Raw genomic sequence first — 15,140 nt, forward strand, 5'->3', positions numbered from 1 at the left:
GATCCTGATTTATTCAGGAGTCCTGGCGCCGGTGTAGGGAAAGCAGTACTAATGAAGCACTAATGAAAGAAATGTTGGGGCCCGGGACTGACCTACAATCCGGGCACCCAGCGGCACAGGGCTATACCTTATGGTTCTTCACAACAACCAGGAAGGCACCCGGGCAAAGTAGCCCCCGAACATTCGTGTGGAGTGCCAGCCTACAAATTGGCTCTATCAGATCCAGACCAGCGCTTAGGTTTTTGTTTGTTTGTGTGGTCAAAAGAAGGTCCTTGCGTCTTCATAACTGTTTCTATGCACAAACCTGTAAGCATCTTACCACTATGCAAATGATTTGTGTTGCAGAATCTTTCATCATGGACTACACTATACCCATACTGTGATTATATTAAGAAATCTATTGCCTCCCTGTGACAGATCCTGCTTTAGCAGACTGAGTGATGTACTAAGGCTGAGTATTACTTCTGCTTGGTAGATCTGTAGTGTTACTGTACATTACTGACACGCATAGTACATTTGTTGTTTTAATGAATACACTTGTACTAATTTTGATGTTCATTGTCACGTATTGTCCTATCTGTGTATCCGGACACATATACTGTACTAAATATGAGAGATATACTCTGTATGTATTTATGAAATCTTTCCAGTTGACACACTAACTCACTGGTTCCCAACCTGGAGTACTAGTACCCAAGGGGGTTCTGCGCAGACCGGTTGGGAGTACTTGAAAATAATATTGGTAATGACAGAAGAAGACTCCCATTGCTATTGATTTCTGACCGCACAATACTCCTCCGCTACTCCTTAATATAAGGACACTTAATATAAGGACACACTAACCGCCCACTTCCACTCCACTCAAAAGTAATGTGGATATTTCAAATTGAGAGGAGGGGGTACTTATAAATGAAAAGCCTAATCAAGGTGTTCAAAAAAAGGTTGGGAACCATTGCACGAACTGCAAACATTTGTGTAAACATCTCTTGTCACACATACAGTACATAAGATTCTTCTCTGTCTTCCACTATCTAGCATTGTTCTGGTACTTGTATGTAGAGGTTTGTGGTCATAAAGTTGCCTGCAAACTGATTTTGAGTGTAACCAGGATTTTTATCCAATATCCAATAAGTTTTTTCTTTTTCAAATAATTGTTGGTGTGTGTGTGTTTACATTTTAGTTTATCAGAGGAATGTGTATTTTTTTTTATTATGGTGGAATTTAATAAAAGTAAAGTTTTTGGCAATTTGTTACCTAGGAGTCTGTATCCCCACCACCTTCCTGGTCTTTGAGGTCAACCTTCCCCCGCTTCTCAACTCAATATTATCTCTATCCAAATCCTGGCGTCATTATGATATATCCTGGCTTGGCTGAATTGCAGCCTTTAAGATGTCACGTCTCCCCAAATTGATGTTTCTCTTCCGCACAATCCCCTATACTTTTCCCAAAAAATATATTGACAAAGCGAACGCTCTCATGATGAAATATGTATGGGCATCGCGTCCCTGTAGAATATCCCACACCAAAATGTGTTTACCCAAAAGTAAGGGTGGCCTTAACCTTCCTAATTTAACATTGTATCAGGAAGCTGCCCTCCTGGCCCAACTTAGGACTCTCTTTATTCAGGATGAAGTCCAGGGGTGGGCGGGTTCGGAGGAAGAGGCGTGCCCCAAGTTACCTGTGCGAGACCTACGCTAGCTCCCACCCAGTTTACGCCCTAAAAATTAAAATCACCTCCCTGCCACACGTGCTTCCCTGGCTACTTGGGACAGAATGACTAGGAACATTTCTAATAACTTCGACAACTTACCCTCCATATCTCTACATACTTATATATAGCCGCTATCAACCCTACCTTCAACCCAAATAAATGGATTTCAAAAGGGATTAAATCGCTTGCTAATATGTTGAATGGGCCGGCCTTTAGCTCCTTCCAAGATTTACAAAAGCGTTTTCATTTACCAGACTCGGACAGATTGCAGTACTACCAAATAAACCATTGGTGGAGTAGCCTCTCTGTCCCTTCCACAGTACCAGCATCATATGTGAGTATAGTTGATAGACTCTCCAATGGAGATTACAAAGGAGAAATCACCTTTTGGTATAGAACTCTCTTAGAACTGACCCCGGTCCCCAAAACCAAAGCACAGACTAGGTGGGAGGAAGATATTGGTTGTGTCCTACAGGAGTCACAGTGGAGAAAATTTTTAAATTCTTCACATAAAATGTCCAAGTGCTTGAATCATTTTGAGATGCACGTTAAACTTCTACATAGGTTATATCTCACCGCCAACAGACTCCACAAGATAGGGTCTTCCTCTTCCAAATTTTGCTGGAGCCTCTGTGGAGAAGTCGGTCATCAGTTCCATGTCTTCTGGTTATGCCCACGTATAATACCCTTTTGGAAAGGAGTTTTTGACCTTATAAATAAAGCACTAGCCCTAAATCTATTGCCTTCCCCCCTCATTGCCCTCCTGAACTGCTTCCCAATCTCGGTCTCCTCTCACTTACACTATGGGCCTTATTCTGCTCGGTACTGTGGGGCCGTATACGGGCGGATCGGGTTTTTTTTTTCATCTGCGCATGCATAGCTTTCGCAATGCGCAGGTGCGGCGACCTCACACCACTCACGGACGGGTCTCTCCATGCGAAAAAACCTGTCCGCAAAAGTACGGTCATTGTGGGCGGCATGGGGGCATTTTTAGGGGAGCGGCCGGAATAATGAGGAAAACTGGGCGTAAACATGGGCGTACACGGGGGTGTGCACCAAAAATGTACGATGCTACAACCGCTCGATCGGCGAATGCGCCGTGCATTTTGACCCAAAAACAGGCGGACGCCAAAGATAGCTCCAGACCACCCCTAGAGATACCGTATGAGAGCGGACGCCTGGGTCTGCTAATTAACGCTGATTAGTACACAAACACATACACCTGAATGTAATAAGCAATGCTGCAGGCTATTAAGTGAAAACCATTATTTCACTGCCTGCAAGCCACACACAGACCTCAAACACATTGGAAGCATATCTTTCCACACTTCAACATGTAAAAGTTGGTTTCATTTTAGGTAAGATTCATTCAAAGACCTGCTTATATATGTCAAGGTCAGTGGCGTAAATACAGTGGGTGCAGGGGATGCAGTTGCTATGAGGCCCGGCAGCTTGGGGGGGCCCCAAGGTTCAGCAAGCTATCCCCTGCACCCTTTAAAACTGTGCTATTTAAAAATAGCATGCGCTATGCAGCCGCGGGTTCAGGTGAGTGTGGGAGGATGGGAGGGAGGCGTAGCCCTTCCCGGAAGACGCTGGTGGTGTTAGGGGGAAAGAGGACCCCTCAGGAGCCGCTCTATTGCAGCGGCGAAGAGGTTCCGCTGCTGCTGCCAGAAGTTGTTCCGTGGGAGAGCAGAAGATGACCTGCTGCTGCTGTATGCAGTCGCACTGTGCTGGCAGCAAGAGGGAGCGAGCGAGCGAGGACCTGATCTGTGGCAGGAGGTACCATAGCTGCCCATAGCCGCTCTGTGGAGGAGGATTAGAGGACCAACTGTTGTGTTGATGCCCGGAGCTGGTGGAGGGAGATCAGGGGGAGTCTGTGTCCCGCCACCAGTCAGATCTGCAGTACTGAGTCCCAGTCCCACTGACTCATCTGGGTACACAGGCAGGTATGGGGGGGGGGTGTTTGTTTATGTGTGCGCCCCAGGTACATGTACCCTATATGTGCCAGATCCATGTTAGACAAGTGTGTGTCAGCGTGCCCTGCCCTGGTCCCTGTACAATGTATGTATATATGTGTTTGTGTATATCAATGTGTGCCTGTACAACATGTGTGTGTAAGTGTGCGCCCTGGTCCATGTGTAATGTGTGTGTGTTTGCCCGTGTACCCCTGGTTCATGCTTAACATGTATGTGTGTGTGCCCTTGGTCACTCTACAACATTTGTGGGTGACGCAGTGTGGGAGGATGTAGCGGACCCTTCACACTGTGTCAAAGTTTGCCCCAGCCTGGCCAGCTCCCAGCGGTGACACTATATACCGATTTTAGGGGACGGGGACAAATGAAGTGTCCACCACATTAGAGATCTGTGTAGGTGCTGTAGCATACCTCCCAACTTCTGTCCGGAGGAAATAGGGACAGAAGCGTCCGAAAAGGGGGCGGGGCGTATGCAAATGAGGGCGCGGTTTATGCTAATTAGCCGCAACCTCATTTTCATACGAGAATAGACGCTGTGCGCATGCGCACAGCGTCTATTCTACTAGATTGGGGGGTCTCCCAACTGCCACCCCCCGCAGCGGGACAATGCCTGCCGCGGGTGGGACAGCGGGACAGGACCCGAAAATCGGGACTGTCCCTCTAAAATCGTGACAGTTGGGAGGTATGCTGTAGCCAGGTAGTGCTCCCTCTTCCCCCTCCTCTCTTTGTTTCTCTCACATGCATTATTCTCTCTCACTGACACTGTCTCTCTCCCCCGATAACACAATCTCTATGTGTCACTGTCTCTCTCTCTCCCTGACTCTCTTTCACTGATACGGTCTCTCTCTCCCTCTGACACTTTCTCCCCTAACCCCGTTCTACCTATCTCTCTGGGTCACAATGGGTGGGGGGGCCCTTTCAAGATTTTGCTATGGGGCCCACAAGGCTCTAGTTACGCCCCTGGTCAAGGTAGTTATTTTATAACCATCTACACCCATTCAGAAAGTGTTTTTGTATACTTTCAAAAGCAGGACACTCAATTCACAGAAGTCCACATGTGTCAACTTTTTCACTGTAGCACAAACATAACTTTATTTAAAAGTAAAACCAATGTGGGGACACATAGATAGTGATTAAAATGCCACATTAGAACATAATAAATATACATGTAATGAGGGTTAAAAAGTTGTTTTATTAGGGTGTTTATTAAGGTAGACAATTGAGTTAATAGAAAACAATTATTGAATAACAGTTAGAATAATTAATTAATTATATTTAATAATTATAGTTGAAAGGCAAGATTTTCAGTGCCATATATGTGAAGGGTATGTCAGCGTGCACGGACGTACGCTCACTCTCACGATCGGTTAGCCACGCTGAGTTTTCCATTGAAAAAAGGCGAGACCCGTCCGTGCACCGTGGCGTACGCTCAGATATACGGAAGATGTCGGTGTGAAAGCGGACGAGACCCGTCCGTATACGGTGGAATACGCTCTGTTGTATGCCAGGTAACGGTGTCTAAGAGGAGACCCGTCCATATACGGTGGCGTATGCTCAAGTGTACGCCACTCCCCATTGTCGGTGTTTGTGACCGTCCGTATGCGGCTGTTCTGTGGGCGGACTTACGCTCACCGCCCACGTACGGACCGTACGTACGTTTCACCGACCTAACCAGAATAAGGCCCTTTGTGCTGGGTCATATATGCATTGCAGCCCGGGCTACTCTGGCACAGTGCTGGAAGCAAACAGCACCACCCTCCTGTGTCAAAGTTTTACATAAGGTTCAGTTGCACTTCTTGATGGAGACAGACTACTTCCCCACTTACCTCTCTACATACTCCCTCTCAGCCCGCTGGAACCCGTGGAAGTCCTTCGTTACAGTTAGGGAAGGTGCTAACCTGCTCAAGTCAAATGACTCAATTTAGGATTGTTTCTTAACCTCAATGAATATTCAATATGTATCTCTTATGGAGAGTGTATTGTCCCAAGCCTTTTGTCTGTTAGCTAATTATGTCCTCTTAAGAAAATGCCTCCATTTTTTTAGTGACCCCCCCTTTTTCCTTTGTGTCCCCCCCCCCCCCGCAGAATTGTAAAAATTCTTCAATAACAACTATTGATGTTAAAAAAAGTAAAGTTTTATCGGCACTTCCTCATCTTTGTGGCCACCGCTACGCCAGCTACGTTAGCCGCTACTTAATCACTACGTAAGGATGTTCAACATCATCCTCCCCTCGCAGGCTCGGTGGCACGCTCTGCTCTACTTCGCTCGCCACAACTTTTCTAAAGGTAATAGATGGTGGCATGGACACAGGCGGCTGCCATGGACCCAGGGTGGTGGTGCAAGTCCTTACCTGATACTGCTTCGCCGTACACTACGTAAATTCCGTAGCGTAAGCTGTGGTCGCAAAGATGAGGAAGTACCGTTTAATCTAATCTGACGGTTACTCAGAGGGCTAATGTTCACACAAGTGATGCAATGCTGCTTCGGACGCAGTAGCGGATCACACAAGCATGCATAGGAGGCGTCTATTTACTCCAGACACCTCTAAATGCTTTTGTGTATTTTTGTACAGGAGCTGTGGCCAAAGATGCAGCTAAGGTAAAGGGGCTGATACATGCGAACAGGTCGGAATCAGGTCGAAATTTCATCACTCAATCAGGCCACCATACATCAAAACAAGTTTTATGCTAGCAACTCTGATTGCCTGGAAATACTTCAGAAGGCTTAAGAAAACGTATCTTAAATATTTTTTCATTTACTAACATATTAGCATATTCATTGTGATGTCTGTGCTGGGAATGTGCCCTCTAGACATCAAGTGTACTGGACTGAGTAAAGAGTTAATCATTTTGTAGTTCATAAGTTGTAAAAGGCAATTACAGCCAGCCCTAAAATACACTACTTTAATGACCCGCCCTCAAGTATTCAAACATATGTGTCAACATGGAAATGCAGACACACACACACATTCTTCTCTATAGAGTGCACTTCCACGCTCACAGTGCATGGGGATAGGTGTTAGAAGATTGAGCTCACACTCGTGTTGGAACCTGCCACAGTCACAGGCTAGTGCTGAGTTCATTGGAGAACCTCAGGGCTCATACCAAACTTCAAAATTCACATCTACCACTATATGAATATACATGGTGGTGTTAATATGGAACATACTTCTGGAGTGCTGACAAATCACCTGTGATCACTGACAACATGCAGATTATAGCAAAGATTATACCATGCCCGAGCGGGAGCTTCAGGATCTATAAGAAACTGCTACTGCTACTATGTATGATGACAGTTTTAGTACTGCTTGCTGGCAACAAAGACAAGATAATGGACAGAATATTGCCACAGCAATCAGACAATCAGAGGTAAGAGCCGAGTCCTATATGTCTTTATTCATTTACATACTGTTCCTATTTCTATATTTAATTATTTATTAGATTGTTACTACAGTATTTTATCACAATTCCTTTGTTTAATCTCACAATCAGCTTTACAGATCAAGCTGTGCTAGATGTGCCATATTGTTAGAATCCTGTTGAATAAACATTGCGATTCTCATGAAAAGCCTACAGTGTGATGTACCTAAACCCAGTGCACCTAACATTGAATACGCCATATGTTTCTGGGTGGATTCACCGGTGGGCACTAATAAAAAAGCTGATGTGTCTTTGTACGCCGCGGCTGGAGGAAAATATGCAAAAGCCGCAGAAGGCATTAAGGGCCAGATGTATCAGGCTTCAAAAAGTCATAAAGTGTGTGGGTGTGGGGGGACGGGACGGGGGGAGGATAAACAATTTGCCCCTACCTGTCATTTTCCAAACTCAGCCTGTAACATGGCAGTTAGGAGCTGATTGGCTGGTTGTTTATTACTCTCCATTTTATCACTATTTGAAGCTTGATACATCTTGCCCTAATAGTGAAAAGACACCCAAAGCCAGCTTCTGTGATCCACTGCTGTGCCCAAAGACACAGCATCAGATCAGTTTGCGTATAACCAGGACAAAGCCACTTACCAAGCTAAAGCAGGGAAATTGTTTTGAGAATGTTTTTTCCCAAATTTGCTTAATTAATGATAACTGGAAATTAAGAGCTGGAGAGGTGATAGTTTGAAATGAATCATATAAATGTAGGCACTGGACCTGGGGGAGTCTCTAGCATCCCTAGGCCTTAGAATCTCTTTGTAACAGCAATGAGTAGGGATGTATCCTCTACTTCTCAGTGGGAGTTTGGTGCTCGGCTATGACATTATGTACAGCCTATGGACGAACAAATTTGGCAGCTCCTCCTCTATTCCATATATATATATATATATATATATATATATATATATATATATATTTATATATATTCTTCTATATGCAAGCAAGCAGTGGCACTCCAACGGACTTGTGCAAAATTCTTTAATGTGTATACCCGACATTTCGGGGCTGCAGAAAATGCCCCTTTTTCAAGGTGTACAATAATTGTACACCTTGAAAAAGGGGCATTTTTTGCAGCCCTGTAATGTCGGGTATACACAATAAAGAATGTTTCACAAGTCCGTTGGAGTACCACTGCTTGCTTGCACATAAAAGACTATCCATTGCAGCTGATGTATACAAGCGGAAGTGCCAGGCTGACTCGAAAAGATATATATATATATATATATATACTCCTTGTAGACGGCGGCATTTAGGGACTAGAAAACGCTGGTTACTCTGTGAACATTTTATTCAACGTTTCAGGGGATCTTGCCCCCTTTGTCAGGATCAAGTCCCCTGAGTGCCGCCGTCTACAAGAAGCATATACAGTGGGTATCACCCCACCATAGGAACGCACCTAGGCAAGACACCCCTATCATTGGGGCAACAGGGTGCTGGGAACAAGATTGGTTTGATATATATATATATATATATATACATTCCTGATGACGGTTTTGTGAATAAAACCGAAACGTAGAAATTCAGCACTTGTACGCAGTATCATTTCTTCTTTAAAAATCCCGAGATTGCCGCACAAAATTGCACTTTATCTACACCCTCAGGTGAGGGCACTGGGTGAAGTTTACAAAGTCTCAACAGTTGAGTGCCAGATACCAAATCGCATCTATATATATATAGCAGTAGAACCAAGAGGCACTCGTAGACTTGATCAGTGGTAAAGAGTAGGGACGGAACAGGGGTCGGGTAAGCCTTCACATGTTTGTTTCCACAAATGTATTTAAACCTGTATTTCACATGTTGTCACTGTGCATACCTTTGGTCTGACGACGGGGCCACCGCACACCAAAACGTTACCCCTCATGCTGCACATGGATTAAGCAGACTGCTGCCGACAGTTAGTAGACTGCTGCCGACTGTGTGATCATGCTGTGCTTTGGTGAATATGTCCATTGATGTGTCTATGCCTGTGAATTGCCATCAGTTGTATCCCAGTCCAGTTTGGCTATGAACTTTTGCCACATGAAATAAATCTTTTTTGCATTTTTACAAGGAGTGCTGCCTTAAATATGTCCTCTGGATATGATGATTTCCTAAAATTACACTAGAAGGATCCTGCACCCGTCCAAATCTTTAAATTAATGAGTGCTATTCCTCCAAGTTTCCATATATATATATATATATATATATATGGAAGGAAAGGTGGTTTTCCAGAGGGCGCTAGCCAATAGTTAGACAGAAAAATACCGGTTTTTACCGTTTATTATAAAAATGAACAGAATCCCTTTACAGGGTATCACAAATGCATAAAACTCATATACATAATAAACAATGATAAAATACTGCTTGATACAACAATTGATGTCTGACGTTTACAATTTCACATGAAGTGATGTTCAGATTTGCGAAGAATAGCCCAACGCGTTTCGTCAGAACCTGACTTCATCAGGGGCAGAAAACATAGCCAGCAGACACTATAAGAGTTCTATACCGATAAAGTTTGAAGGTACAATTTCATATAACGGTCCGTTGAAATTTCAAAACTCGGAAAAATGTAACGTATCTCAGCAAGCAATTTAAAGGAATATTCTCAGCAGGTAGATCAACTGATAGGTCTCACTACAGGTCAAATCAGGTAATGATTGGATCTGATCAAAGTATAGAGAGCCACGGGGAGTAGCTAATGGTGGCGTGGCACCAGAGTAGATAATTGCTTAGTGCTACCAGCAAGTATAGTAGCAGGAGAGCCCAAAGTATTTTCAATAGAAATCAACAGGAAGTATCCAGCATCAGGATTTCACTCTGGTGAAATCCTGATGCTGGATACTTCCTGTTGATTTCTATTGAAAATACTTTGGGCTCTCCTGCTACTATACTTGCTGGTAGCACTAAGCAATTATCTACTCTGGTGCCACGCCACCATTAGCTACTCCCCGTGGCTCTCTATACTTTGATCAGATCCAATCATTACCTGATTTGACCTGTAGTGAGACCTATCAGTTGATCTACCTGCTGAGAATATTCCTTTAAATTGCTTGCTGAGATACGTTACATTTTTCCCAGTTTTGAAATTTCAACGGACCGTTATATGAAATTGTACCTTCAAACTTTATCGGTATAGAACTCTTATAGTGTCTGCTGGCTATGTTTTCTGCCCCTGATGAAGTCAGGTTCTGACGAAACGCGTTGGGCTATTCTTCGCAAATCTGAACATCACTTCATGTGAAATTGTAAACGTCAGACATCAATTGTTGTATCAAGCAGTATTTTATCATTGTTTATTATGTATATGAGTTTTATGCATTTGTGATACCCTGTAAAGGGATTCTGTTCATTTTTATAATAAACGGTAAAAACCGGTATTTTTCTGTCTAACTATTGGCTAGCGCCCTCTGGAAAACCACCTTTCCTTCCATTTCTATTCTGGGTCTTGCCTAACAGAGGACCCCCCAGAGGTGCTGCTGCCACTTTCTCAAGCGCAGAAAGGGTTCCCCCATTTGTTATATATATATATATATATATATATGTACAATATGGGGACGGCGGCACTCTGAAAATAACGACACCAGTAGTCTGGGTAAATCACCAACTTTTCTGAGCCGGTGCGGCTCTTTTATTGAGGTGCAGAAGCTGCACCGGCTCAGAAACGTTGATGACTTACCCAGACTACTGGTGTTGTTATTTTCAGAGTGCCGCTGTCCCCCATATTGTACATGTACTCGGGCAGCCAATTCAGGCTCACCGCTTTAGGAAGGCATCTGATTCTTTTCAGCCATTTGTTCTATGTCAGCCAACTTGGAGTGCCACAACATCCACTGCTATATATATATATATATATATATATATATATATATATATATATATATATATATATATATATATATATATATATATATATATATGTCATGTAAGACAGCACTCAATTTTGAAAATAAAAGAACTCACATTTTGTGGTGCACAGTCGTGTAATGTAAAGATACAGAAGCACTCACCCTCCTTGCAGAAGGTTTTGGGAAGAGCCGGCACACACTTGTAGAAGTCCAATGTAGATTTATTTTAAGGCATGAGATGGTATACAGACACGGCCCCAACTGATATTCACAGTCTTCCTCACGGGCGGAAGCACACGAGAATACAAAGGGTGACAAAAGCTATATAAATAATCTAGTGAAATTACAAATACCAAAATAAAGTCCACAGTCAAAAAATCCAATACTCATCCAAAAGGTGGCAGCTCAGTTTCTTGACATACAATTCACATTGCCAAATGAAATGAAAGAAATGCAGATAGTGGTACTGTAACTAGCAGCGCCTTTAGTGTAATGCTTATCCTCCAATACATATATTATACTTACACCGAACAAGAACATATCCAAACTGGTCTATGGACCCTATTCTCTAGTTTAAACGCAGGGGGACGATTTTTAGTGACTGCGCACACAACAGTGCAGCCGAGGGCGTCGTCTAGTGGACTAGCAAGACTGTGAAATTCAAGTCAACTGGAATAACTTTCTATATTTCCATTTTATCCTTTTTTTCCCCACACAGGGTATTCGGGTGGAATATTGACAATATAAAGGAATAATAGAATAGTGCAGCACCGATACAACAATTCTGTGTTCTTGTACAATTAGAATTGTGAAAAAAAAATGGAAAAAGAAAAAAGTCTCCTGGTGTGACTAAACACTCCAGATTGTGCAATATAGACATCTCCAAGTACAAAAAAAGAATAATATCTCCGAACCAGCTTAATATTTAAGACGTTGCAGTCAACATGTTAGCCTTGGCTCTGGCTTTCCATCATTGACATTAGGATTGTATATGTACGGACCAGAGCCTTTAGGGTCAGGAGCAGATTTGGCTCAGCCTCATGATTATGGCCGCACCAAGCTGTGCTCTGGGCCTGTAGGGGCAGCGAAGAGGAGAAACATCTCCTCTACTTTTCACATAAATATACAAACACTATCATACTGGACTGCACCCCTACAATGTCAACATGAAAAATAGGTAAAAAGACAATAAACATTTCGACACCAGAATGTCAACAAAATATTTTTTGCTGACTTATTATAAACTTAACCATAAAAAAACACAAAAATAGTATGTTGGCATTTTGGTGTCAATACAAATCTATTTCAATAAAACATATCAGTTTCCTTTCATTTTATATTAGTCTCACTTCCTTCTTTACTCTTTTTTTCAAAGGTTTTAAATGTCCATTATAAACATTCACAAATGCAAAGTGTAGCGTTTCATTTCCTTTTCCACTTCTTGTTTTTGCTAGTGTGTGCGATCAGATAGCCGGGCAGTTCCGTAGCGGTCAGAGTCTAACAGCAGATGTTATCTCAGGAAACAATGTTGAACATTTATAGATATAACTCATATGCATGCAATATATAATGTGTGTGTATGTGTATATATATATATATATATATATATATATATATATATAGGGTTTTCTGATGGTGGCTCTCCAAATTGCCTGGGCTGCGATAAGCTGCTAGTAGCGATGGTAGGTACGGTGGCTTCCAGGAGGTGCAAATGCACCGTTAATATGAGGATGAGGTTTTACACCACTTGTCTGCATGTTTTATTTCCGAAATCCGCCGCCCCCTCATCCTCATATATATAAAAATGTTTTACATATACAGTAGTGTGGCTTTTATAGCTCAGTAGAAAATAGATCAAAGTCACAGATAGGAATACCAGAATACTTTTATTAATTAACTTCTATTAATTCACCTTGTGTTTCAGATGCAGATAGACTGTCCAGTTTAATGAGGGAACAACTGTAGTGTGACGTATGAAAGCTCTCTGCAAATTCACTATCTACTGTATACTATAGTGAGTGATAATAGCATTATCCTGTCTTTTATCTGCACAGTGAATTTACAATGTCACCACTACACTACGGTTGTTCCTGCATTATATTGTGCAATTGGCGTTGTCATACCCACTGCAATTCATCCTTTAGAGTTCAAAAATGTAAGCAAATATCTATATATTAATAGCAGAAGGGCAAATATTGGGAGTAAGTTATTTCTATGATGCCGACGTATGAGCAGGGCAGATCATGCACGAAATTAAAGCTCCTGGTCCATAGATTTGCAGAATGATATTCTAATTGCATTGTAATTGCTTTGAATTATGTGGCAATACTTGAGTCTGCCATTTACAATGCATCCCCATTTCTCTCTTTGAAAAAGTGACAGTTGGCCACCTCTCCCTTTGCACCTACTGGGTGGTCTCAAAATTGTGATCTAGATCTGTGGGGTGGTCTGAAAACTCTGACAATTATTGGTTCCAGTTGATAGATATACATTGTCTAGCTATACAGTCAATATGTCTTCATGCAATAGGTCAACAGGGTGAAAATTGAAAAAAGATATATGATGTCAGAATGCACCTTCTCTATATCATAGTGCTAGTTTTATTAATTTATTAACCGTTTCTTATATAGCGCAGCATATTCCGTTGCGCTTTACAAAGGAGACAGTGATACACAAACAGGGTATTTACAGACAGTCAAAATGTAGGAGGGCTCTGCTCGCAAGTTTACAATCTGAGCCCAGAGCTATATTAAGATGTCATACAGCCCTAGGCAAAGTACTTCTTCTTGACCCCCAGCTGATCCATTCCTGTAAAAACACCTTAGGGTCACATATATTAATTATCCTGTTTTAGACCCAATAAATTGTGTTACTGCCACTTATCAGAGGAGAAAGGAATTAAACTCCACCCGAATCAATTAAAAAAATTATGCAGAGACAGGGACACCAATAGGATTCTGTTCCCATCGGCGTTGACAGCGGAAAGCAGTGTCGGACCTGCATATTTGGCATTGAGAGAAGCAGGGGGCAGAGGGGACAGCTGCTGGTGGGTGGAGTATGCACATGTGATCGGTCAAATCCCTCCCCCCCCCCCCCCCCGTACATCAGGCAGGGAGAGACACTGTTTCTGCAGCTGCCACTCTCCCCAGCACAGAACACAGCCAGCAGTGTGTGTGCTGGGTTGAGGATAAAGCCCCCTTTCTCATTCCGCTCTCAAAGTGCTGCTATCTATAACAGGGCTGGGGGGACAGTGGAACCTGGGACCTCTCCCCCCCAGGCCTCTCCAACAGGCACAGGCCCAGTTCTAGAGTACACAGTCCCCCCCATCTCGGTGCCACAGTCTGGTCCTACAATGTGATGAACTGAAGTGAGCGCTAATGTGATCACTTCACTTCTCTTTTTCCCAGCAGATATATGAAAGTGGCATTGTTTACCAGGACCAAGAAACCTGTGGCAACTGCCTTTGCAATCGAACAAGGGAGATTGCAGCATATCTCTCCGACATAAATTCTCTACCAGCCTAATCAAACCTCCTCCCCTGAGACATATAAAATGTGACCCCCCCCCCCCCCCCAAACATACAACACCTTCCCTTATCCCATCCTCCAGGACATATATATACAGTATGTCCTCCCAATACATACATACATATATAAATACATACATACTAGGGATGAGCGAGTTTGGATTAGGGGAATCCGGATAACCCCGGGCACCCCCAATCCGAACGCACTCTCCAAGCCTGTTCGGGATTTCCCTCCAAGCTCGGAGGGCCATTAAAGTCCAGTGATACTCCAGTTATAGTCCAGTCCAGTAATACAGCTGCATAAGTCCAGTCCAGTGATACTGCCATCAAAGTCCAGTGGTAATGTCTTTAAAGTCCAGTGGTATTGCCATTAAAGTTTAGTGATACTGCAGTTAAAGTCCAGTCCAGTGATACTGCTCAGGGCATAGTTTTTGTGTTTTGTGTTTGTGCCTCCCACTTGTGTCGCTTTCCTGGTCTTTTATTGTTTGTCCTCCATTTGCTTCAATACAAAGCACCCCTGTGCTTATATGACAGACTTAGCTGCACCCCTGTGCTTATATGACAGACTTAGCTGCACCCCTGTGCTTATATGACAGACTTAGCTGCACCCCTGTGCTTATATGACAGACTTAGCTGCACCCCTGTGCTTATATGACAGACTTAGCTGCACCCCTGTG

General features: G+C 43.1%; 1 protein-coding gene across 1 annotated transcript in view; it reads left to right on the plus strand.

Moving 5' to 3' along the window:
• Window positions 1–6,705: 6,705 nt before the first annotated feature.
• LOC146007208 (alpha-N-acetylgalactosaminide alpha-2,6-sialyltransferase 2-like) overlaps window positions 6,706–15,140 on the plus strand; it is a 54,714-nt gene continuing 46,279 nt past the window's right edge. Inside the window, exon 1 of the mRNA XM_083145566.1 lies at window positions 6,706–7,053. Within this exon, the coding sequence (XP_083001692.1) occupies window positions 6,893–7,053 (161 nt within the window). The 5' untranslated portion in view covers window positions 6,706–6,892. The remainder of the gene's footprint in view (window positions 7,054–15,140) is intronic.

The sequence above is a fragment of the Crinia signifera genome, chromosome 6 (assembly GCF_055691185.1).
Source record: "Crinia signifera chromosome 6, ASM5569118v1, whole genome shotgun sequence".
Taxonomy (NCBI): Eukaryota; Metazoa; Chordata; class Amphibia; order Anura; family Myobatrachidae; genus Crinia; species Crinia signifera.